Here is a 26,515-nt window from a genome sequence, read left to right as displayed (position 1 = left end):
TTCTCCTCTCTTCTCACTACTTTGTTTTTTATTTTTATTTTCTTCGCTTTTCTTTTTTTTCTTTTCTCTTCTCCCTTTCTTTCTAATTTTCTCTTTTCTTCTTTCCTACCCCTTCCATAGACTTTCTAATTTTCTCTTTTCTTCTTTCCTACCCCTTCCATAGACTTTCCCCTTTCCCCCCTTTGGAAATCCAACTATCCCTTCACCCCTCAATCCCATCCAGACCTCCCACCATATTAAAACTCTTCACTCTCAGTTCTTAATCCATTAGGCATCAAGACTGACCTCCTACCCCAACGAACCAGTACCGAGCACCTAAGCGAAGGGGCAACCAGTCAAACCCACACCTCGCCCCCTGCAAGAAAAGGCAACCAACTCCCCTGCGGACTCAGGCTACACGGCCCTCCTTACCAACTCCCCCTAACGTGGACTGTTACTTGAAAATGGACTTAGCTCTAAAAGTATCCCCAATGCAAGAGCTCTTCCAAGACCTCCCTGCCACAAATCTTTTGCCAATCTCAAGAAGGTCAGGGGGTGTGATGGAAAGGTGTCTGGGAACCAACACACCACAAGAAAATCCAAAAAGACAATGGGGAAACCTATACTTCCAACATAAGTATAAGACCTGTATTACACCACCTCTTTACCTGCTTTTACCCAAAAGTAAGGTAGTCTCTTGCATCACTTTGTTCCTTTAATTACTTTGTTAATTCATTTTTAAAGTGTTTGTTTTATATACACATATGTGAGCACATATATATTTATTCCTATTTTTATCTTTCTTGGGTGTGTGACCTGTTTCTGTTTTCTTCCCTTTCCGCCCCCAAATGCACCGACAATATAATGTAGCACCATTTCTCCCTGCAAAGGCACAGTAAAAAAAGGGGAAATCTTACATATAAAAAAGAGCTCTTATCTACGAGGGATAAGAACTCAAACTTGTTTACAATACAGGGATATCTCCCACCTTGAAAATATGTTACTTTTTCCCTCAAGTCCCCAGATTGTAGTACATTATACATTTTGTTTTGGGATGTTTGTTTTGTGTTATTTTGATTTGATGTATTCCAAATATATGGTACAGGGTGAAAAAACCTCAGCTCAATCATGCCTCAGTGACCTTTTGTGAGGGTTCTGATCAAGCAGTGTCAGTCCTGATGAGCAAGTGTAGTGCCCCACTATCTGGCCCACAGTGTCATCACTAGAATGTGTGGGGTGCCACAGAAGCAGCAGCAAAGAAGGGCCTGGTATGTTCAATTGAACAGGTCAAAGGTCTGCAGGCAGCAGGCAGTGCAGCAATAAGCCACAAAGCTCACTATTATCCTTGCCTGGTGCAAGCCCACCACGGGCATCTCTCTTAAGGAAAAGAGCATGACAGTGGTCCTCAAACTATGGCCCGCGGGCCATATATTGTATTTGTATCTGTTTTGTTTCTTTATTGCAAAATAAGATATATGCAGTGTGCATAAGAATTCGTTCGAAAGTTTTGTTTTTACTATAGTCAGACCCTCCAATGGTCTGAAGGACAGTGAACTGGTCCCTGTTTAAAAAGTTTGAGGACCCCTTGTAGATGATGGTGAACATGGGCCTACTACAACAAAAAATAAAAGTGTCTCAGGGTTTGACAAATCAGCAGCTCCAAAGTAACAAAATGGAAGATAAAATGTTCAAGTCTTTGGGGAGCTGGGGCAGGTGCAGTACAGTGCACACAGGACCAGCCTTTGTGTAGAGGCACAGTGTCATGCTTGGTTCCCAGGGCATTCATTTCAGTGGGGAGAAACACACGGAGCTGCTGGTTGACTATACCAGGAATGTCCTGGATGGGAGGACTGCAGCGAGTTGGCAAGAATGGCAGAAAGTTTCTAGGCATGAAGAACTGGTTGAGGCTGGGCAGAGATGGTAAAGCACACACCAGAGTTGGTTGATGTTTGGAGTAGGAACCACAACTGGTTGTTAGCTAATCCAAATTGCTGTAAAGCTCTCAGAGGACAGAGTTCTGGGGGGTAGTCAGTTTCAACCGCATTGTCACTGAGATCCAAACACTGGAGTTTTACAAGGGACCTTTCTTCCAGGATCACAACTATGTTATTTGAGTTAAGGTACCTTGAAATGAGATCAAAACACAAGATGGCTTATGCCTTCAAACATCCTTGTTAGATATTTTCACACATTTCCACAAGGTTTGGAAGCTTTTGAGCCAAGTCCTGAGAAAGCTGTGCTTTCATGTAGAGTTGCTGGAGGGTGCTGCAGCCCTTTGCATTTCAGCAATTCCAACCAAAAGTGCTGCAGATTCGTGTAATTAAGGAACAAATTGTCTCTACAGCAGGATTACTTAGATCATCTTGAACAGTTGTGATGCCATTTCTGGATGGAACTCATCCAGCAAGCCACAGCACTACATCTGGTCAAAATGGGTCTATATCTCAGCATCAGCAGAGCCAGGCTCCTTGGCACAGGCAGAACTAACCACAACCCAGATTTGCTGGTTCTGTAGTTCAGACAACACCTATATACCATCAATATGCCTGCAGCCGCTGCTCTCTACCCATTACCTTCTGTCCATCCCTTCTTACTTCCCGTCTCTTTCCTTCCCTATCTGTGGTTGTATAATTCAAGGGTTAGGGTCATCTAAGTACCCAAACCCACCACCTCTGCAGGCACCTCTTCCTACCTTGCATTCCATTGTCACGTTATTCTATGTAGCAAAGACAAATGAAATTATCCAGTATTTGACTTTAACATCCATGCAAACAGTTAAACAAAATGGTTTAATGTCTTACAGTGAAGACATTAAACTGTTGCAAGAACACCCAAGCTTTTATTTACATCCATAGATACCTACCCTAAGAATAGGATGAGAGAAAAAGATACCCCTAACAAGCAAGTCACAATAGACCAAAATTAATTCCATCTAGAACAGCAGGAAGGGTGGGTGAATGAGTGAGTCTTTTTGAGATAATGAGGAATTACTCTGTAATCAAGGAATGGTGATGATTAAACAATACTGAATATACTCAAAGCCACTCAAGTATAGACTGTGAAATGGCTGTAATGGTAATTTGCATGTAATGTGAATTTTATATCAAGACTGAAGAATGGGAGGACATTAGTACTAAGGAAGAAAAGAAGGAAGAGAGAAACAAAGGGACATAACAGAAATTGAAAAGAGGCTCAACTCCTGACTGGATTTTTGTTTGGTTATTTTGGGGGCCACACCCTGTAGAATTCAAGGCAAAATTTCTATCTACTGTACTTTCATTGTGGCACCTATTCATTTTTAGAAGTACAGCCCAACACCATTGCTCACAGAACCTTCTCTCTGCCAACTTGTTTCCCAATCCCCACCTTCTTGCCTTCATGTCAATTTTATAATCAAGCATTCCCAATTAGAAAAAAGAAATTGTCAGGGCCGTAGAGATAGCACAGCGGTAGAGCATTTGCCTTCAGCACAGCCGATCCAGGATGGACAGTGGTTCGAATCTCGGCCTCCTCTATGGTCCCCCTGTGCTTGCCAGGAGCAACTTCTGAGCCAAAGCAGAGCTAGGAGTAACCCAAGTGCTGCCAGGTTGTGACCCAAAAACAAAACAAAAAAAAGGAACTGCCAAGTTGGACACATTTTCTAATTAAAAAATTCAACTTTTGGAGCTGGAGCACGTAGGGTGTTTGCCTTGCACATAGTCTACCTGAATTCAATCTCAGCCATCCCCAGATTAATTCTTGAATGCAGAGCCAAGAGTTACCCCAGAGCTCTGGTTGAGTGTGGTCCAAACATAAAAAAGGAAGAGACAGAGACAAGAAATTCAACTTCATGAATTTTCTTTCATGAGAGAGACAGAAAGAGACAGAGACAAGAAATTCAACTTCATGAAACATCTAGAAAATAGAATAGGTAGTTTAAACATAAGGAAACAGTGCAGGTTAGTCTGTGAGAGAAATGAAGTACAAATGTCTTTCAGAAATTTAAAATGTGGACAGTAACTTTACTCAGATATGAGACAAAGAAAAACCTAAATCTAATCTGTACACATTTTAAAGAGATGACTTCCAATTCCAGAATTTAACCTAATTTATTTTCATCCTCTGATTATTATGTATCCTCTGCTCCTCAAAAACATGGAGAACCATTCCCCAAAGTGCATTATCACTAATACAGTAAAATATACTATTTTACCTGTAACATTCATCACAGTGCCAGGAGCATTAATCATACTAAGTTCATTTTTTAATTGGTGCTACATCAATTTTTAAGAGGAATTATTTTTGTTTTAGTGTAGAACATTATGTCCAGAACATTGGGCCCTTCCCCCTTTTTATTTCTTCCCACCCTATAAACTGAATTAAGTCCTCAGAATCAAAAACTTTGTTCTACTGAACATTGACTATTTCTCACTGCCAGATGCTGTGAGCAGCTCAGTGTTAGCTGTCCTGTTCCTATATTTCTTACTTCCTGCAAATTCCTGGCTCTTTCTGATGAATAGTTCTCCAGGATCATACATTCTGCTCCAGATCTCACCTAAGCCTAAGAGATAATGGGCGAGCCAGAACGTCCCTTGTATTTTCTGTAATGTTGTCATTTGATAGGTAAATAGAAATCCAATTTTTCTTTTTTTTTTTTTTTTTTTTTGGTTTTGGGACACACCCATTTGACGCTCAGGGGTCACTCCTGGCTATGAGCTCAGAAATCGCTCCTGGCTTGGGGGGATCAAACCGGGGTTCGTCCTACGCTAGCGCTTGCCAGGCTTACTTCTAGCGCCACCTTCCCAGCCCCAGAAATCCAATTTTTCTATCTCACATATACACGAAAACAATTAATTCAGTCCTATACTAAGTCCTCCTCCCAGGTGAGAAGTTTCTTTCTCTTCCATTTTCCAAGAAACTTTTCTATTTTCTAACTCTGAATCTGAGTATCTTTATTATTCAGTATTTTCATTCTTGAAAAGACTGAAGAATCTGGAAGCCATGAACCAATACAGAAACCCACTGTTGGGGCTGAAGCAATCGTGCTAACCTAGGACAGACTGCAGTTCAATCCCTCGGCGTCCTACATAAACCAGGAGAAATTTCTGAGTGCACAGACAGTAGTAACCCCTGAGCATCACCAGGCGAGGCCCAAAAAAAGAAAAAGAAACCCACTGTCACTTCTCTTGCATTAATAAATTACATTTTTTTAGTATACTTTTTTTTTTCAATTGTGTTGTAGTTGCAATAACATATATTCAACAGTATTAACACCTGTGGTCTTGGTGTATAGTCAGTATATATCAGCAACTCCAAACAGCCAAATAACCTTCTGCCATCACTGTCCTTAAGGTTCTTCGAGTCCACCATGGTCCACTAGCTTATAATCAACCATGCTTTGTTGATACAGATGAGAGCAGATAAAAGGAAGTCCCAGTCAAGGGCACTCCTGCTCCCACTCATTCCCTCTGTCTCTGTCTCTCCATCTATCTCTGTCTCTCCCTTTATCTCTCCTTCCCTTCCCCTCTATTTCTCCATCTCCTTGTCTTTCCTGCTTGCTGTCTCTTTCTCCCTCTGTCTCTCCTTTCTCTTTCCTTTGTCTTTTTCTTTCTGTCTCTCCTTTCTCTTTCCTTTGTCTTTTTCTTTCTGTCTCTCCCTATTTCAGTCTCTCCCTCTCTCCCTGTCTCTCCCTTTCTCCCTGTCTCTCACTGTCTTTGTCTCCTCTTTCTATCTCTCTCTTCCTATCCCTTCCCCTTCTCTTCCTAACCTCACTCCGTTCTTTTGCTCAGAGTACAACGATCTCTCCCACAGGCGCATGGCAATGGCCTGAGACAAAGAAAAGCAAAGCCATCAGGGAACTGCCAAAGTATAGTTCATAAGAGTCCAGGCAACAAGATTTCAGACTAGGAAAGCATTCTAGAGAGAGAGAGAACAGAGTGAGGACAAGATTAGTGTATCTTATGATCAAAGAGAGAAGACAGCAAAGGGCAGTATTTACCAAGGAAGTTATCAACCAAGTGTGCATTGACGAGACTGAATTAATGGTATTGTCATAGGTAAAAGAGGCATAGACACTGGGAAGGGACACAGACCCATCTACTTGAATTTTACAATAAACTGTAACTTCTTAAAATTCTGAATTTTGTATGCAAATCTTTCGTACAATACTCAAGAACACACCAAAGCAGAGAAAATCCACTTCTGCCTCCAAAAATAAAAACTCCAACAAAATTTCAAGAGCTTCCAAAATCTGAGAGCTTCAAATACCCAGAATGTTTTCTCATACCTTGCCCTATTCATCTCTTCTAAATGGCCATTCCTAAATTTTATAAATAATGAATAATATATTAAACTTAGAAAGTCTGCCGCTCCAAAATAGGTTTTTGAATAAAGGTCAATTTCATGAACATAACTCTCAATGCAAAAGATGCAAATGTGGTCTTTGTAAAAACAGACTATTTACATGTAAATATATCTTGTATGTACTTCTGAGAGACCTAACCTTATCCAACTTAAATATGCCTATCTTTATTTTTATTCTGCTTTCTTTGGTAGCCTATCAGTTCCTCCTTTTTCCCAATATCCTCTGCTTTAATCTTACTAACAAATAAATGGGTTCTCCAGCAACATTTGTGACTTACTCAGATTTTGTGGAACACTCCATGAATAGGAGCTACAACTGTTATTAACCAACCTATTTGAGTGAGGAGTGAATGATGAAGAGGAAATGCACTACAGGCAGTACCAAAGGGACCTGATCACCAATCCCAAAATTCTCAACCAACTAGGTTATTTGGCTGAAACTATAGCTGTCAAATGTGCTGCTCAGTGTCTCAAGGGCCAGGAACTACCAGAGAAACCTGCAAAATACAGGATATCCAGTGCTACACTTGATGGTGTGGAAGTTATCAGACAGTGCTAATGATCAAGCCTAGCTCAGTCATGTGCAATATCAATCTGCCTGATGATTGTTTTTTCATGACCCAAAGTAAAAATTTTATTTGAGTTCTGTGAACTACTGCAGCAAATTAAACCAAGTAGGGAAGACAGGTGTTGAGAATTCCAATATACTAGATACTTAGAAATACAAGCGACAATTTGAACTTGTGATTATTTTCTGAAGGAAGAAAATTTGGGAGAGTGGGTCCTGATACAATAGGATATGTACTGTCTCCAAACACAGTGTGTTAAATACTTAGTGGTCTGGGAAGAAAAAAGACATGAGAACCAATGTCTAAATCTGTAGATGGTGGCAGAGAAATGAATTTGCTAAAAAAGCCTGTGTTACGGCACTATGATTTACAATGATGTTAATCTGTTACAATAGTGTTTTGAGCATACTATGTTCCATCTCTAAACCCATAATCAATACCAGTATCCTTCCACCAATGTCTCAAAATTTCATCCTACTTGCCACCCAACTCTCTAGCAAACCCATTTTTTATTTATTATTACAGTTTGGTTACATGCTTATAATATTGTTGGTTCTTAAATTTTTGATGTACAGTTACTCACCCCTAAACCAACACACAGTATATAAGACCCCTATTTGTTACTACTCATCTGGCTCTTCTTAGGGGAATAAATCCTCATTCCTAAATAGCCAACTGCTTGGGCATTTTATGGTACAGTATTTTGAATCAGTCAGTTACTAAAAGTAAAAGTTAATGAAATTTAGAGATAATTTCAACTCACAGATAAATGGTTACTGATAAATATTCAATCAAAGGCAAAATTTGTAAGCTTTTGGTTACTGTACTTAGGACAGATAAATTAAATTAAAAAAGTGCTGAAATACTCATTCTAGACCAGATTTCAGTCATCAGAGCTTTAACATATTACCTAAAAATCATGTACTAAAGGGAAAATTATTCAGGAAGAACAGAAAGCACATATAAACCCTCTAGTCATAAGATAAAGGCACTTAACATGGGATGAGGGCAAAAGGGAAAGTACATGTATGGTCATAGTGTGAAGAAACTGTTTGCTTTGTGAATCAGTATCAAGTACTTCCTGTAGAATCTATAATAAAATAAACTTAGCGTGACTATTATGAATGTCTTTCATTTTGACTAATACAAAGTGGAAAAGATATCTGAGATGATATTTGAGTTCCACAGTGATATTGTTCACTATGGAACAGTCACAGATGACTATTTGTAATCCAGATGTGCAAAATTTTATTCTTGAGGGAAGAGTCAAAACAACCCAAATAAAGCAGCTAATGTGAATCACCTACAAGTTTTGGCAGAATGGGTTTAAAATAGCCAAGATCTGCTGCATATACTGATTAGATAGGTCATACTAATTGTTGTGATGAAGTGAGGCACCCTTTCACTTGTGCAACTCATATAACCTTATCGGTAGAAAAGAGATCAAGAATTTTTATAAATCTACTATATCAGCAAAACCTTCTGGATCTTGTAGAGATAGGAGATAATAAAAAGCATTTGACTAATTAACAGAGAATGGGAAGACTAAAAGAGGAGCGCCAAGGAGTTACAACAATTAAATAAAGCAATTGTCAATATGGGCGAAACAAATTAATGAGAACGAATCATTAGACTAATGCCAGCAAGATGATCATTTTTAACTAGATATTTAGAAATGGGGTAAATAAAACAGTTAAAAGCAAAGATTTTAATTCAGAACTGCCAAAAGTTGAGTGTCCAAAGAAACCTCTTTTGATCTTTCTATCTTAAGTGCCACAAACATGTCTATTTACATGTCTAATTTATTTTTATGCTCAAAGATAGAGAATCCAGTACAAAACTTTCCCCACAATGTTTTGGGACAGGGATTAGGTAGGTTTATCAAGAATAGATTAGCAAATGAGCCCGGGGCCCTTGGCTCAATTCTTGGCCAGAACCCAATGTGAAATTTGCATTAAGACTGAAAAGTAAAATATCTGTCCAGAGACAAGAAAGGGGAAGGTTGGGAGAGAAACTGCAGACATTAGTGGCAGGTAATGTGCACTGATGAAACAGAGGGAAAACAGATGAAAAACAGAGTTTAGCACACTTCTTTATATAGGTTATCTCAGAGACTTACTAGTAAAGTCCTGAGATGAACTACAATTAAAATTAGAAAATATAAAATCTCTAATAATGCATTTAAAATAAATAAAGAGGCTGGAGAGATAGCACAGTGGTAGGACATTTGCCTTACAAGGAGCCAATCCAGGATGGATGGTGGTTCAAATCCCGGCATCCCATATGGTCCACTATGCCTGCCAGAAACAATTTTTGAGCACAGAGCCAGGAGTAACCCTGAGTACCGCTGGGTGTAACCCAAAAATCAGAAAACAAAAAGATATATAATATAAATATTGAATTATTTAAGCAATCATTACATAAAGATGATTCATGGGAATATATATCTGGGCAAAGAAACATTCTATCTAGTATAATAAAAACAAACATATAGAACTCAATCATCAATAACTTTGTTTCTGTGTATCTCGTATCACTTAATTGACTTACAAAAAGAATAAAATAAAATTTAAAGAAAAAATATGTTCAAAACTAACCCACACATACACCCATCTTCCCAGCAAAAAAACTGCACAACTCCTCTACCAAGCTCCAAAAGAAAATAAATCTGGGCCGGAGTGGTGGTACAAGTGGTAAGGCATCTGCTTTGCCCACGCTAGTCTGAGACAGACGGCAGTTCGATCCCCCGGCGTCACATATGGACCCCCAAGCCAGGAGTGATTTCTGAGCACATAGCCAAGGAGTAACCCCTAAGCATCACCAGGTATGGCCAAAAATCAAACAAACAAAAAATAAACAAAGGCTCAAATAACACCAACTATGGCCCAATAAATCCTTAGACAATGTGTTTAGTGACTACAAAGAAATATAACTATTTTTTCAAACTGACTCTGTTGATCTAAGTTTTTATAATTCCATTTGCCTTTGTATTGCAACAAATAATATGAAGTAAATTTGTGCCTGCAAGGAGGTAAGTTATTGTGATGTGTGGGAAATTGGGGGGATTGGTGAAAGAAAGGTCACACTGGTAGAGGGACTGATGCTTGAACATTCAATGTCAAAATGACTGTATTATGAGCACGGTGTTGTCAAAAAAAAATAAAGAGAGAAATGCTCAAAACATTTTCTATAAAAATTAAGAGAACAGCAATCCTAGATTCAAAAAATAACCTACCAAGTAATACTAAATAACAACATTCTACTTTAACAGAGCATAGACAACATGTGTATTTACTTGTCCTGGGGACTGGACTTAGACTTAATGAGACTGGACATCAACTGTCCAACCCCAGATCCAACCTTAGAACTGACACAGTTTCCTACAACAGCAGTAGGAACCAAACTTCCCCCGGGGGAGTCCCTGATACCACTCTGGCACCAACTTGAGCCAGGCAATGTACATACAGCATCCTGATGATGAGGAAACAGCAAAAACTTGCTCTAAGGGCAGGTTCCCCAACCTTATCACCTAACAGTGAGATGAAATCAGAAGACAAGCCACCCTCTGACGTGTGCAAAAACCAAGATCTCTAATTACAGAAGACTGCAACAACCATGATAGAACAGAACTTCTGGAACCATAAAGAAAGATTCTATCCTAGACTTTGTCCTAGGACCTCTGCAAAAACCAAGATCTCTATTTACAGAAGACTAACCTTGAAAACTACAACTGAGCAGAATATTCCCTGGCACCATAAAAAAACAAACAAACAAACAAAAACACGTTGGGGGTTTGACAGCATGGCTGTAGCCTATAGTTGATCCCAATACAGTGTGCTTCAAGGGTGGAGAAGCCCTGTTTTTTTTTTTGTTTGTTTGTTTGTTTTGGTTTTTGGGCCACACCCGGTGATGCTCAGGGATTACTCCTGGCTGTCTGCTCAGAAATAGCTCCAGGCAGGCATGGGGGACCATATGGGACACCAGGATTCAAACTAACCACCTTTGGTCCTGGATAAGCTGCTTGCAAGGCAAACGCAGTTGTGCTATCTCTCCGAGCCCAGCCCTGTATTTCTTAGGCCAAGAGAATTTCCTTTCCAATTTCCCCAATTACCGTGCCCTTTTCACACGCACACAGACACAGATACACACACACACACACACACACACACACACACACACACACACAACTTGCCACACCAGCTCCCTCCTATTTTTTTCTTTTCTTTTTTTTAATTTGGTGTGGTTTTGTTTTTTCTTTCTTTTATCTTCTAAATTTAAATTCATAGCTTCTACACAGGGGCTCATCCACACTTTATTTTTTTCAACAGAACCATAGAAAATGAATCAGTTTGTTCTCCCTCATGAATTGAGAAAAAATCAAAGGGGAAAGCAGTCTCATTAACATTGAGTGGAAATAAAAGATCAGCCCTAAATACCCAACCCAAAGTCAAAGACAATAGAATCAAGAGACACAAACTTCAACAAGCTATACACAAAAGGGTCTTGTTACACTACCAGTCCAGGGGACAAGGGTAGAGACGGGAAGCATGCGGGAACAGGAGTAGAGAAAAGTCAACACTGGTGGTGTGAAGTGCCCTAATTTACTGTCACTATGTACCTTAAATATAACTGTGAAAGACTTGTAATCACATTGGTCTCAATAAAAAAAAGAAAAGAAAACATATGTATTAAAATGATATATAAATATGCCTTTCGAGCACTTAAAAAAGTGGGAACTAGTCAGAATATCCAGTCTACATAGTGTGGAATAAATGCTGGGAAAAATTATTTGTATGAAAGCACTATAAAGAGGGTGGATTGAGGCTTAAGAAAAGAATCTAAGTACCACACAGTAACAACTAAAGTTTATGTCCACCTGTAACAACTAACTTTAGTCATTATGTTCAACTTAAGAAAAAGGCCATTTGAGAAGCATTTACCATCTTGACTTTACATATTATTAACTGAAGGTACTCCTGTGATGAAAGGACAAAATAATTGTGAAGCCTAAAACAGTAATATGGTGAGGATGATATCATAGAAACAGTCTAATAGGGATGGCAGTGACAGAAGTTTTACGGTAAATCAGAAATACCTCACACAGAATAGTGCTGCCTGAGGAACCTGAGGAGACAAGTCTCAGAAGCAGAGAATATTTTTATGTCTACACCTGATAAGAACAAAGAAGCTACTAGAATTTGCCCTCACTTGAACAGTGTTCTAGAAACAAATTTTAAGCAAGAAAAAGCTGCTTAGTTTGGGGAGAGCAATCCTAAGATAAATGGACGGCATTCAGTTTGGCTGATCACAACCCCCACATACTGTTTCTAAGCAATGATGGAAGTGAGCAAAATTTAAAAGCTGATATAACTGCCTTTTTACTAACTTGTGGACAATGGCCAACTGCCTAGACTCAGAGGAGGGCAAAAGAAAATTAGCCTCATCTAATAAACAGATGTCCATATGAGATGAAGCTCTATGGTCATAGAGGTACTTTAAAGTACAAAACATTAAGGCTCATCAAAATAACTCACAGGGACCATAATTAGATAACCGTGGGTAGGACACTTACCTGGTAAGGGTACACCCAGGTTCAATCCCTGGTACTCCATATGAGTCAGCAATAAGTGAGCGCTGAGCATAGAGCCATATATAAGCCCTGAGCACTTCCAGGTATGTCTCATAAACATACACAAACAAACAAAAAAGAAAAACCTGCCTTCCATATTCAGAAAGTAACTGGAACTTACAAATACCCTATGTATCAACATAGAGCAGTCACATAGAACACTGAAATGAGTACACATGTAGTACTATAGTAATATAGACCTGGGCTAAATCTGGACCTATTCATGTAAAATGTGAGGCTCAAAATTGACACTAAGAATTGGCATAGCAATCAGTTAAAAAAAAAATACAGACTGAAAATGGCAATATGGCAAATTTCCCAATTGGAAAGTTCTTCCCATGGCTCATATAGTAGACTGATGCTAACGGGGTGGCAGTCAAGGAAGTGCAAAACAGATTTGACAGGAATAAACACTAACCTTGCACTGTACTTTTCTTACCCAGTTATTGATGCAAACACTCAACATGCTACAGAAAGAGAAGAAGGCTGGAATAAATGAAAGGAAAGGAAGGAAGAGAAGGAAAAGAGAAAGAGCTTGAGAAAGGAAATGCACTAATTTAGAGTGTTCACCATCAAAGTCTTTTTTTCTAATTTACACACCATGATTACAAGGTAGTTTAATACAGTTTTTCTTTTTCACAGATAATGTTGTTCATGATTGAGTTACAGTCATACAATGTTTAACAACTGTCACCAGTGTGCATTTCCTGCCACCAATGTCAACAGTTTCCCTCTCACCCTCTTTCATGTTTTCTTCCCTCCCACTTACCCTCTCCCACCTCTCCTTCCTTCCTTCCTTCCACCCTCCCTCCCTGTTTTCCTTCCTTCCTCCTTCCTTCCATCCTTCCTTTCCTTCTCTCCTTCCTTCCTTTTTCCTTCCTTTCCCTTCTCTCTCTCCCTTCTCTCTTCTCTCTCCTCTTTCTTCTCTCTCCTCTCTATCTCTCTGTCTCTGTCTCTCCTTCCCCCCCCCACACACACACAGGATATTCTCTACTCTAACTCCATTCTATGCTCTTTGTGGTAAACCAACTACCATTTCCATCACTTCTTTACACCAAACAATGTACTTTATACTTTACAGATCATACTAGCCAACAATGGGCAGTGTTAGTTTGACAGAGCTGGAATGCTCAAACTATGGTTCCATAACAAGAATAAAGGCATCTGCAACCGACCTAATCATCTTTATAATTATATGTACTCTCAAGGCTCAAGAAAAACAGAAAAAGGTAAGTGGATGAATCACAGATTGATATAGGTAGCATCAGTATATTTTTCTAGCCAAATTTAATATTAGAAAATATTCTCTTCTCCGATGAGGATTAGATCCATAATTTTCTATTTGTGTCTTCTCTACATTTCTTTCTCCCAACTTCCATGTAAATTTTCAATTACATTTTAACATTATGCCTTACTACTTTCTGTGCATAATTTTAACTTATATCTCACTTTTTTATCTTGGTTCACTGTTCATGCTACAGTACACATTAGTAATTTCATTAGTAATTCAGAAATGATTAATAGACTAAAGTAGTTCCTGCTAATTTGAATTTGTCTACTGCTATCTCTTTCTAAAATATCGATTTATGTAAATAGAACACTCCTAGATTTTCCGTTAACTGTCCTCTAGTCAAATTATCTGTCTATATGTTGAGCATCCCAAATAATGCTCAAGATAAACAGGAGCCCACTGGCAATTCTCAGCCTGTAAGTTTCAATGCAAGAGTCTCAGGGTATGGTGCTGCAGTACCAGTAGATACACAGGGCACCTGGTTTGTGCTGAAGGACTCTAAGGCCGAGCCCAGATGGTGCTGAAGGCAACAGGAAGAGGCTTCTGGGGCTATACCTCGTGATGTTCCAGAAGTTCCTAGTGACTGTACCAGTGATAATTAGGGAAACAAATGCTACCAGGAATCAAACCCAGGCTCAGCACATTCTAAGTGTGTCACTTAACTACTACTCTACTGTCTACTTGCTCCAGCAGTACAGTCTTAATGAAATATGCTGGTATGAAATAGTGTTCATTTGATTCTCTGATATGTAAAGATAATTTGTGGTATCATACATTAAAAATAAGACAGATAAAGACATATCCATGGACAGTAGCTAACACAGCTTAATTTCCATAAATTTAACAACTAGTGAATGTGACTCTTGTAATAATTAAGATTCTGTAATTACATAAACCAAAACTTACTCTATAATAGCTTATGCAAGTTTCCTTTTAGGAGGGAGGGTGGACAAACCCAGCAGTGCTCAAGAACTATTCCTAGCTCTGCTCAGAAGAAATCTCTGACAGTACTCTGAAGTCCATTTGTTGGTGGGATGCAAAACATAGGCATTAACCCCTACTATCTCTCGAACCCTTGGCAGGTTTCTTAAATAAAATCTGTACTCAGCTTTCTCATCTGTGAAGTATGGATAATAATATTATCTATCACATTGATATTGTGAAGTTTCAGGGAGATAAATAAATAATGAATTAAAATCCAGGTCACTGACTCAAAAGAAAAAAAGGAATCACAAAAAAAAAAAAATCACATGCAGGCTTCTACTTTTATACCATTCATTATTTAAAAGTCATAATAAAGTAACAAAATGGCTAGGTATACATGGTTTATAAACCATGTCAAAAACTTAAAAATTACAAAGACAATATCAGCAGAGGTATACTACTCAAGATGAGAAAAATGTGTCTGTGAAGTAACACAGGAACCTAAGCAATATAGTATTCTTTAAGATCACAAACTAGACTTATGAATATTATTTAATTACTGAGGGTGGGAATTAGGTGGAACAGCTGATTAATTACAGAATATATACCTACTGATATTTTTATAGAATAGAATGTACCTTAACACAGAGCACCTGATCACAAATCTGCATATAATTAAAATGCAAGTTAGGAGTTATCATTCTCAATAATAAAATTATGGCACATTCTTTTGAATTTTCTAGTATTTCCAAACATGTATTACATGAATAATAAAAAGAAAACATTAAAAACTACTGACTATAAATTTATACTGGAAAACATGAATTTCTAATAACTCACATTATTTATGTAATTTTTACCCCTGTATAAGCAGGCAAATATAGTTAGTGGAGAGGAGACAGAAGAGAAGTCAAGAAAAAAGGAGAAATTGAGAAAGGTGTATTTTAACAGTTTATCCAAATAAGTGTCATATCAAAAAACTAAAAACTCCAACATATTTGCATAACTAAAATAGCTCTCAATTGGATCTGAGCTTGCAGAAAGAAAATAGAAATTTAAGGAATCCAGATACTTCAATGAAGACAAAAGTGAGATTACTGGGAATGAGTCATGAAAAGATGCATTGAGACAAGAACAAAGAATTACATCATTAAGAAAATTTACAAGTGTTGGCAAGTTCATGTTCAGTGTCTTGATTATATGCTGATTTCTAAAGTGACGTCAAAATGCAAATATCAGCACCAGAATAAACTGAGAAGCATGTTACACAGGGACATTTATCTGTGAGATGCTAGTGGAAGAGAGGCTATAAAAGAAAACTGTAGGCCAAGTAGCAAGAGTTATATACATTCTTAAATAATGACAAAAAACAAAGGAATGAGTATGGTAAAGGAGTATAGGGCACAGAGACAAACTACTAAAAACTTATGCATAATAAGTATATGGAGAATTACCAACTCTATTCATCTTAAACTACAACAAGCATGAATAGAATATAAAATTAAGTTTTCAGTTAAAAAGGCAGATTTTGTTATTTTTGTTCCTATTGTTGCTGTTGTGCACACACTGCAGTGCTCAGAACTTAATCCTGGCTAAATACTCACGGATTACTCTTGGTAGAGCTCAGTTGACCAAACAGGATAGAAGGGTTGGAACCTGGATCAGCAGCATACAAGGCAAAGACCTATCAACTATATTATAAATTCTAGACCAAAAGGGTAAGAATACAATGACTCATTTAATGATAAAAGAGTCAATAATGAACAGTACTGAAAACGAAAAAGGCCATGTTTTCTCATATTTTTAAACATTTACATGTTTTTGATATGTTCTTTTCGATTCCTTACTTTGGCTGGCAAGATTCAGCTTAGAGTATTGAAAGTATTTTTTTTCTATTTTTTTAATTTAAACAACTTTATTACATACATGATTGTGTTTGGGTTTCAGTCATGTAAAGAACACCACCCATCACCAGTGCAACATTCCGATCACCAATGTCCCAAATCTCCCTCCTACCCACCAACCCCGCCTGTACTCTAGACAGGCTTTCTATTTCCCTTGTACATTCTCATTATTAGGATAGTTCAAAACATAGTTATTTCTCAAACTAAACTCATCCCTGTTTGTGGTGAGCTTCATGGGTGAGCTGTAACTTCCAGCTCTTTTCTCTTTTGTGTCTGAAAGTTATTATTGTAAGAATGTCTTTCATTTTTCTTAAAACCCATAGATGAGTGAGACCATTCTGCATCTTTCTCTCTCTCTCTCTCTCTCTCTCTCTCTCTCTCTCTCTCTCTCTCTCTCTCTCTGACTTATTTCACTCAGCATAATAGATTCCGTGTACATCCATGTATAGGAAAATTTCATGACTTCATCTCTCCTGACAGCTGCATAATATTCCATTGTGTATATGTACCACAGTTTCTTTAGCCATTCATCTATTGAAGGGTATCTTGGCTGTTTCCTGAGTCTTGCTAGTAAATAGTGCTGCAATGAATATAGGTGTAAGAAAGGGATTTTGTATTGTATTTTTGTGTTCCTAGGGTATATTCCTAGGAGTGGTATAGCTGGATCATATGGGAGCTCGATTTCCAGTTTTTGGAGGAATCTCCACATTGCTTTCCATAAAGGCTGAACTAGATGGCATTCCCACCAGCAGTGGATAAGAGTACCTTTCTCTCCTCATCCCCGCCAACACTGCTTGTTCTCATTCTTTGTGATGTGTGCCAATCTCTGGGGTGTGAGGTGGTACCTCATAGTTGTTTTGATTTGCATCTCCCTGATGATTAGTGATGTGGAGCATTTTTTCATGTGTCTTTTGGCCATTTGTATTTCTTCTTTGTCAAAGAAGAAATTTTTTGATGGGATTAGATGCTTTATTCTTGTAAAGTTCTGTCAGTGCCTTGTATATTTGGCAGATTAGCCCCTTGTCTGATGGGTATTGGGTGAATAGTTTCTCCCACTCAGTGGAGGGCTCTTGTATCCTGGGCGCTATTTCCTTTAGGTGCAGAAGCTTCTCAGCTTAATATATTCCCATCTGTTAATCTCTGCTTTCGCTTGCTTGGAGAGTGCAGTTTCCTCTTTGAAGATGCCTTTAGTCTCAATGTCCTGGAGTGTTTTTCTATGTGTTGTTCTATATATCTTATGGTTTCGGGTTTGATATCACGGTCTTTCATCCATTTGGAAATCCAAAAAAAACCTTCGTACATGATGTTAGCTGGGGGTCTAAGTTCAATTTTTTGCAAGTGGCTAGCCAGTTGTGCCAACACCACTTGTTGAAGAGGATTTCTTTGCTCCATAAGATTTCTTGCTCCTTTATCAAAAATTAGGTGATTGTATGTCTGGGGAACATTCTCTGAGTATTCAAGCCTATTCCACTGATCTGAGGGCCTGTCTTTATTCCAATGCCATGCTGTTTTAATAACTATTGCTTTGTAGTACAGTTTAAAGTTGGGGAAAGTAATTCCTCCCATATTCTTTTTCCCAATGATTGCTTTAGCTATTCTAGGGTGTTTACTGTTCCAAATGAATTTCAAAAGTACCTGCTCCACTTCTTTGAGAATGTCATGGGTATCTTTAGAGGGATGGCATTAAATCTGTACAATGCTTTGGGGAGTGTTGCCATTTTGATGATGTTAATCCTGCCAATCCATGAGCAGGGTATGTGCTTCCATTTCCGTGTGTCCTCTCTTATTTCTTGGAGCAGAGTTTTATAGTTTTCTTTGTATAGGTCCTTCACATTTTTAGTCAAGTTGATTCCAAGATATTTGAGTTTGTGTGGCACTATTGTGAATGGGGTTGTTTTCTTAATGTCCATTTCTTCCTTATTACTATTGGTGTATAGAATAGCCATTGATTTTTGTGTGATAATTTTGTAGCCTGCCACCTTGCTATATGAGTTTATTGTTTCTAGAAGCTTTTTCGTAGAGACTTTAGGGTTTTCTAGGTAGAGTATCATGTCATCTGCAGACAGCGAGAGCTTAACTTCTTCCTTTCCTATCTGGATTCCCTTGATATCTTTTTCTTGCCTAATCACTATAGCAAGTACTTCCAGTGCTATATTGAATAGGAGTGGTGAGAGAGGACAGCCTTGTCCTGTGCCAGAATTTAGAGGAAAGGCTTTCAGTTTTTCTCCATTGAGGACAATATTTGCCTCTGGCTTGTGGTATATGGCCTTAACTATATTGAGAAAGGTTCCTTCCATTCCCATCTTGCTGAGAGTTTTGATCAAGAATGGGTGTTGGACCTTATCAAATGCTTTCTCTGCGTCTATTGATATGATCATGTGATTTCTATTTTTCTTGTTATTGATGTTGTGTATTATGTTGATAGATTTACGGATGTTAAACCAGCCTTACATTCCTGGGATGAAATCTACTTGATTGTAATGGATGATCTTCTTAATGAGGCATTTCTAATTCATTTCTTGAGCATATATCTGCCTATATTTATTTTTAAAAGCATTTATTACAATTTATTGCAATTTCATTAACTGTCAATGAGATATTAGTATAACTTGAGTGAACAGCACCCATTAATCGTTGTGACCCATCATAAACACTGAATAAAATCTGATCACATGTGAATTACTGCACTTTATCAAAATGACAGAGTAAGAAGTTGCTAAGAGATCTGTATCTTCAAAACACTCAAGAGAAAACAGTGAGAGGGAAAGGGGTAAGAAAAAGGCATAAAATTAGCTTCAAAGTTCAAGGTTAGCATTGAGATAGTATTTGTCAAATTCAATATAATTCACTTTGATTAGTGTTGCTTTAATTCTCAAATCAGCACAATTAAAATGCACTTAAATGTACTATATATTAAGCTTAACAAAAATGAATGTACTGATTTATATATTTACTCCAATATTCATTATTGTGTTAAAATTACTAAAATTAGCATGCTTATTTAATGTGTACTAAGTAATCAAAATTTAAATGTTATTATTAAAAATAGGTTATTGAAAAGTATAGACTAAATTTTATTTGAGGTTTTTTATTACAAGCTTAAGTAGTATTTTCTGAATTCTATAATAAAATAAGTATTACTTTAGATTCCTGACAATCATGATTATACTAAAATAATCTGATAAGCATCAGGCTGTTAATGTGTATATATAAAACAAATGTGGTACACAGAAACCAAAAAACTTTGTGAATTCTAAACAATCCCCAGACAGTACTTAACACTGCTAACCAAATATACCCAATCGGGGCTAGAGCGGTGGCGCAGCCGTAGAGCATTTGTCTTGCACAAGGCTGACCTACGACAAAACATGTTGCAATCCCCCAGCGACTAATATGGTCCCCCAAGCAAAGAACGACTTCTGAGCACATAGCCAAGAGTAACCCCTGAGTGTCACTGGGTGTGGCAAAAAAAAACCAAGCATCTGAAATTAGAAATACAGAATTGTGACCATCAGAAGTTATAACCATGGCACTGATGATTATCAGTCTCTTAGTTAAACCTAAAAATCAAAATCTGACAAGGTAAGATTTTTGGGGGTGCAAGGGGATAAAAACACTAATGTTGGTTGAGATGATTGATAAAATAATGACACCTATCTTTTGTTTATCATAAATATATTGGGCAAAAATGTATAAATAATATTATATCTGTAGTTCATAAAGTATTTATACACAGTAAAATATATTATAGTAAGTATATTCATATTCCATACATATGATATATTACTTGCTGGTTTGCATAAAAGCAAAATATTAACCATTTGGGAAATAATAATAAGAAACAATGACTTTACATAATATTCTGAAATTAAATATAGATCAGCATTTTAAGCCTGGGAGTCTTTTACACTACCCACTCCAGCTGTTCCTCTCATAGAGACAGGATGTCTTAGGATCAAATTGGCAAAGCTCAACATATTTTGAATTTTCATAAAAACCTAATACTTTGTATTCTCCTAAATTAAAGTTCCTTTAGCCAAAACATGTTCCTTTATACTACATTATAGTAAGTAAACACAACATTATTAGTTGCCTCAATAGAAATCAATGTAATATTTTATAAAATAAATTAGTAAAAAATAGGAGACAGACAAGGAACAAAAAAATCCTTTATGATTAAATTAAAATCTTGGTGATTATGAAACCCAAAGTTAACAGTGAAAGTAATACAGATAGAATATCCATTTCCTAATCTGAAAGCCAGAGGTCTTATCTCCATTTGAATATAGAATAGAAAAAAATGGTATTAAAAAGTACCTATATGGGGCAGGAGAGATAGCATGGAGGTAAGGTGTTTGCCTTGCATGCAGAAGGACGGTGATTAAATCGGGCATCCCAGGTCCCCTGAGCCTGCCAGGAGCAATTTCTGAACACACAGCCAGGAGTAACTCCTGAGCACTGCTGGGTAGACTCAAAAACCAAAAAAAAAAAAAAAACACCTAGACATTTACAGTGACTGCCATGTATATTTTTTTCATATATATAGTGTATTTAGAACTCTGATTTGTATATTTCAATCTGGTTCCTATTCTCCCCAATAAGACTTCAAGATTATTGAATATTCCTCCTCAAGGAGAAATCTAACATGTACTTGTCAGTTTTCTAAGTGGCCCAGCACTACCAACATGGAAACTCAGTCTAGCCTGCATGTGTCAGGAAAACAGAAACTTCAAATAAATATCTGTTGAGCTATATCCAAACATAGCAACAAACCCTAATGCAAATCATCTGATTAAATTATTTGACAGTTACTGAATGCTAACTGTTCAAATGACTAATTTAATGCCATTATCTTGTATTTGAAACTGTTTAAGAAGCAATAACCTACCTTTGCTGCATCAGTTTTTTGATAGCTAGACAAATTTTTGGCCAGATTAAAAATAAAATGTTACTTTCTAACACTCCTTCCAGTATCAATCTGAAATATTTGTAGAACACAAGAGAAACTGGTTGGTTCACATTTGAATACCAAAAATTATTGGGGAAGTTCAAATTATTTCAGTGAGATAAATCATAAAATCAGATATAACAGAAGAATGGGAAAAGATTTTTATAAAGCTTATAACAATATTTGGCTCTGTATTTCACATTCGCTTCATTTTTATGCAAAAAATTATGCCAGAGGCCAGAGTGATAGCACAGCAGGTAATGCGTTTGCCTTGTACATGGCCGATCCAGGTTCAATTTCCAGCATCCCATATGGTCCTCTGAACCTGCCAGGAACAATTTCTGAGCATAGAGCCAGGATTAAGCCCTGAGTGCCGCCAGGTGTAGCCCAAAAACAAACAAACAAAAATTAAGCCTGATAAGAGTAATCACTTCCTCAGTTCCATCCCCACACCCTCATCACACATAACACACACATTTACCTGATGATGTCTAACAGTACTTTAAATTCCAAGCAGGATATATTACTACTTTAGAAAAATGGATTCTTTAACTCCCCACCCAGTCACATGATTATTTTCATATTTCCTAGCCAGTTGAAATCAAATACACTTTGGCTTTTACTGCTTTATTTCCAAGATAAATTTCTACTATTGTATTTATCATGTATTTTTATAATTTAGCTTCTTCCATTAATATAAATTTTCCAATAGAAGGGGCCTATACACTTAATATATGTATTTCATAGTTTCTCATATATACATAAGGTTTTATGTAATAATTAGTGAGTAAACTATTAATAGTATATTTATGCTTTTTAGTTTAACATACAGCCAAGATCTGATAAGGATAGAAGAGATTTTTTTACACAACAAAGACCAGAAGTATAAACTTAACAAGTCATTTATTTAAATTAGCTATTCAAAGACTATAAAAAGGAACCTATGGGAGAAATATAAAGTAAGAAATCTAATGGGAGAAAAAACAATGATAGAGGTTAAGGCACACAGTTGGGCTTTGATCATGGCACCACATATGCATAATCAAGAATGACTCCTAGCAAAAATACAAGACTAAGACAGAAAAACTGTTAAGTCTGCACCCCCCCCCAAAATTCAAATCAGAAGAAAAATAATTTCCAGTATAAATATTTTAATATTCTGTTAATTTGTTACAGATAACATTAGAAATGTTCTATATTTGAGATTTACATAAATGCATATCTTCTAGAGGTACAATTTTGTAACACATCAAAGAAATGATTTGAAAATATTCTTCAAATTCTGAAAAAATGATATATGTGGGAACAAAAATTTCTAGAATAAATGAAGTAGCACACTTCATTTACACATTTATATTTACACATTTAAGTGATATATAACTATAAAAGAATTTACTTATGGACTATCGTTTAAAATGTTTATTTGGGGTGGAAAGTGAGAAAAACTAAATATATTTTTATTCATCATTTAAAAATTAGTGAGCATTTTATTCACTAAAGTGAAAAGCACAGCATTATCTTATGAAGGATATAGTACATACAACAACCATAGATGAAGAATAGTGAAGAGATAAGTGTATTTTATGACCATGGGATCCCTATTATTTTATCATTTATGTTTTATTCCAAATGTTATGGTCTATAATACTGTTAATGACAAGAGTTTCATGAGTAACTGAAAGACTTTCCACCTCTAAAATCAAGTGCAAGATAAGGCTGTCTACTCTCACTACTACTATTCAATACAGTACTGAAAGTTCTCGCCACAGTAATTAAACAAAAAATAAAACTAAGAGCATATATAGATTGGAAAATAAGTCAAATTATCACTATTTACAGATGAAATGATATTATACATATAAAATCCTAAATACTCAAAAAAACTCATAGAAACAGTAAGTGTATACAGTAATATGGCAATTATAAAACAAATACAAAGAAATCCAGCAAACAACAAAACAGAAAAGAAATAAAACAATCAGTGCTAGTCATAGACACATTTCAAAACACCAAGTACCAGAAAATAAGCTTAAACAAAGATATAAAAAACTAAAAGAAGTAAAACACACAGGAAAAGTGAATTCATCCTCTATTCATAGATTAAATGGATTAATAATGTCAAAATGGCAATAGCAGGCAGGCAACGTCGGAATATGGGGACATTGGTACAGTTGAGGCGGGAAATGCGCACTGGTGAAGGGCACTGTACATTGCCTGACTAAAATTCAATTATAAACAACTTTGTAACTGCACATTGCATGGTGATTCAACTAAATAACTTGTTTTAAAAAACACATCTTAAAATTAATGTCAGTTTACTCATAAAAATATTTGACATAATAAAAATATTTGATGCTATGGAATATTTCACACCCACACTCGTAATCCAACAGACCCATAAAATGTTAATTCTAGGGGTCAGAGATAGCATGGAGGTAGGGCATTTGCCTTGCATGCAGAAGGACAGAGGTTAAAATCCCAGCATCCTCATGGTCTCTGGAGCCTGCCAGGAGCAATTTCTGAGCATAGAGCTAGGAGGGACCCTGAGCGCTGCCAGATGTGACCAAAAAAACAAACAAACAAACAAACCAAATGTTAATTCTACATTAAAATTTTGAATCTTGAAAAATCAAAAACATGGTTCTGGAAGCACAGACAGTTGGTTAAATGATAAAACTGGCACCAAAGAGGCTGAAAAACTATTGTCAATTATCATACATCATGTATTCTAAGCCCTCCTTTCCATATGACACAAACTTAGTTATTTATACATTTTTGAAAATATGAAATAAAAAAACCTACAAGTAGACAAAGCAATGCTAGGAGAAAAATTGAAGGCTTCTCTTTTCCCAAATTTAAATTGCACTATAATGATATATATATTTTTTGTTTATTTGTTTGTTTTTGGTTTTTTTTTTGGGTCACATCCGGCGGTGCTCAGGAGTTACTCCTGGCTGTCTGCTCAGAAATAACTCCTGGCAGGCACAGAGGACCATATGGGACACCGGGATTCGAACCAACCACCTTTTGTCCTGGATCGGCTGCTTGCGCCACTGTGCTCTCTCCGAGCCCTATAATGATATATTAATCTAAATAGTATGGTACTGTTATAAAAGCAGTCTCAGACTAGTATAATAGAAATGAGAGCCCAAAGATGGATTTTCATTTATCAAAGGAGGAAAGAATAAGAAGTGGAAGGAAAGCCCCTTCAACAAAGGGTGCTGGGAAAATTAGTCACATGAAACAAAATGAACTTTGACTCTTATGTGAGACCACGCTTTAAAGTCAAGTTAAAATAAAGGCCTAGATATCAGACCTAATTCCACCAGCTATATTAAAAACTATATACAACCAAAATCCTTCATAATATAAAATCTAGGGCACTTACAATGATTCAGTGCCACTAAACAAATTGGACTACCTAAAATTAAGAAATCTTTGTACTGCAGAAGAAACTTCCAAAATAAAAATATACCTTACAGGCTGAGAGAAAATAGTTTCCCATCATTCACCAAACACAGAGTTAATATCCAAGATACATAAAGCACGTGTTAACTAAGTTGTTTTTTGTGTTGGTTTGGTTTTGGTTTTTGGGTCACACCCAGCGGTGTTCAGGGATTACTCCTGGCTCTGTGCTCAGAAATCACTTATGGCAGGCTCAGGAGACCACATGATCGGCTGAGTACAAAGCAAATGCCCTACTGCTGTGCTATCTCTCTGGCCCAAAGATTATTATTTTTAAGTGAAAACTCATAAATATCTAAATAGGAACACAATCTAAACAGAGAAGCTATTAAAATAAAGAATAAAAATATAGGGGCCGAAGAGGTGGTGCTAGAGGTAAGGTGTCTGCCTTACAAGCGTTAGCCAAGGAAGGACCGTGGTTCGATCCCCTGGTGTCCCATATCATCCCCCCAAGCCAGGGGCAATTTCTGAGCACTTAGCCAGGAGTAACCCTGAGCATCAAATGGGTGTGGCCCAAAAAACCAAAAAATAAAAAATAAAAATATAAAAGGTATACCTAAAAACCCTTTAGATAAAATAATAAATACCTAAAATCCAATTATTCAAAAAACAGAGAAAAAAAAAGCTATTTAAAGAAGAGCAATCAAATAGATGACAAATAACACATTCAGAGTATCCCAACTTGCGATATTAATGATAATATTGGAAACAAATATTTCACTGAAAAGGCATGTTGTCAGAATGTACAGTGAATTAAAAGATAAAACTAGGTATATGCTATTCACTGCAACATTCACAATACAAAGATTCAGAAGTGGGTAGCAGAATAAAAAAGATATACTATAGACATGCTAAAAACAGAGATTGTACATCAATATAACTTTTAAATACCGAATCAATAAAGCATGATAAAATAAACATCATAACAAAAAGTGTGACATAAAGTTTAAACCACTTTAAAGTAAAGTAAGATTTAATAAATCTTACAAAGTTTAATGAGAAAGAATAAAAGAAAGGCAGAATAGAAATTAATGAAATAAATAGAATTACAAAGCCAAATTTATGTTTTTAATGACTGAATTAAATCTAAGTGAATTTTAATTTAATTTTTAATGACTGAATTAAATCTAACATAAATGACAGAAATAATACAGATCATTTCTAACTGGAATTAGTTATCCAAATGCTAGAGATTCAAAGGATATTACATAAATGCTTGTGAAAGTTCTTTCAACAAATCTGATTATTCATATGAAATAGCCAAGTCATTATAAAACACTATTTTCTAAACCTGACACAAGTGAAAATACAAATTACCTATATTTATTGAAAAGATAAATTATCCAAAAGACTTCAACAAATAAAAGTATAAACTCAGATGGATGCTTCCATAAAAAGGAGAAGGAATACTTATTCATTCATTCATTCATTCATTCATTCATTCATTCATTTATTTATTTATTT

The 26,515-nt window shown here is 36.5% G+C and overlaps 2 protein-coding genes across 2 annotated transcripts in view; both read right to left on the bottom strand.

The window, feature by feature from the left end:
- NBEA (neurobeachin) overlaps positions 1–26,515 on the bottom strand; it is a 697,365-nt gene that overhangs the window by 636,863 nt on the left and 33,987 nt on the right. The gene's annotated exons all lie outside the window — the stretch shown is intronic.
- Positions 1,102–5,328, bottom strand: LOC126016384 (uncharacterized). Its single transcript, XM_049778962.1, is given in 6 exon segments — positions 1,102–1,244; positions 1,702–1,862; positions 1,909–2,103; positions 2,170–2,240; positions 2,242–2,317; positions 5,288–5,328. Coding segments are annotated over 6 exon segments (687 nt in total).

Source organism: Suncus etruscus, chromosome 8 (assembly GCF_024139225.1).
Source record: "Suncus etruscus isolate mSunEtr1 chromosome 8, mSunEtr1.pri.cur, whole genome shotgun sequence".
Classification (NCBI taxonomy): domain Eukaryota; kingdom Metazoa; phylum Chordata; class Mammalia; order Eulipotyphla; family Soricidae; genus Suncus; species Suncus etruscus.
Note: the sequence above shows the minus strand (reverse complement) of the source record. Positions and strands in the feature narration are given on the sequence as shown.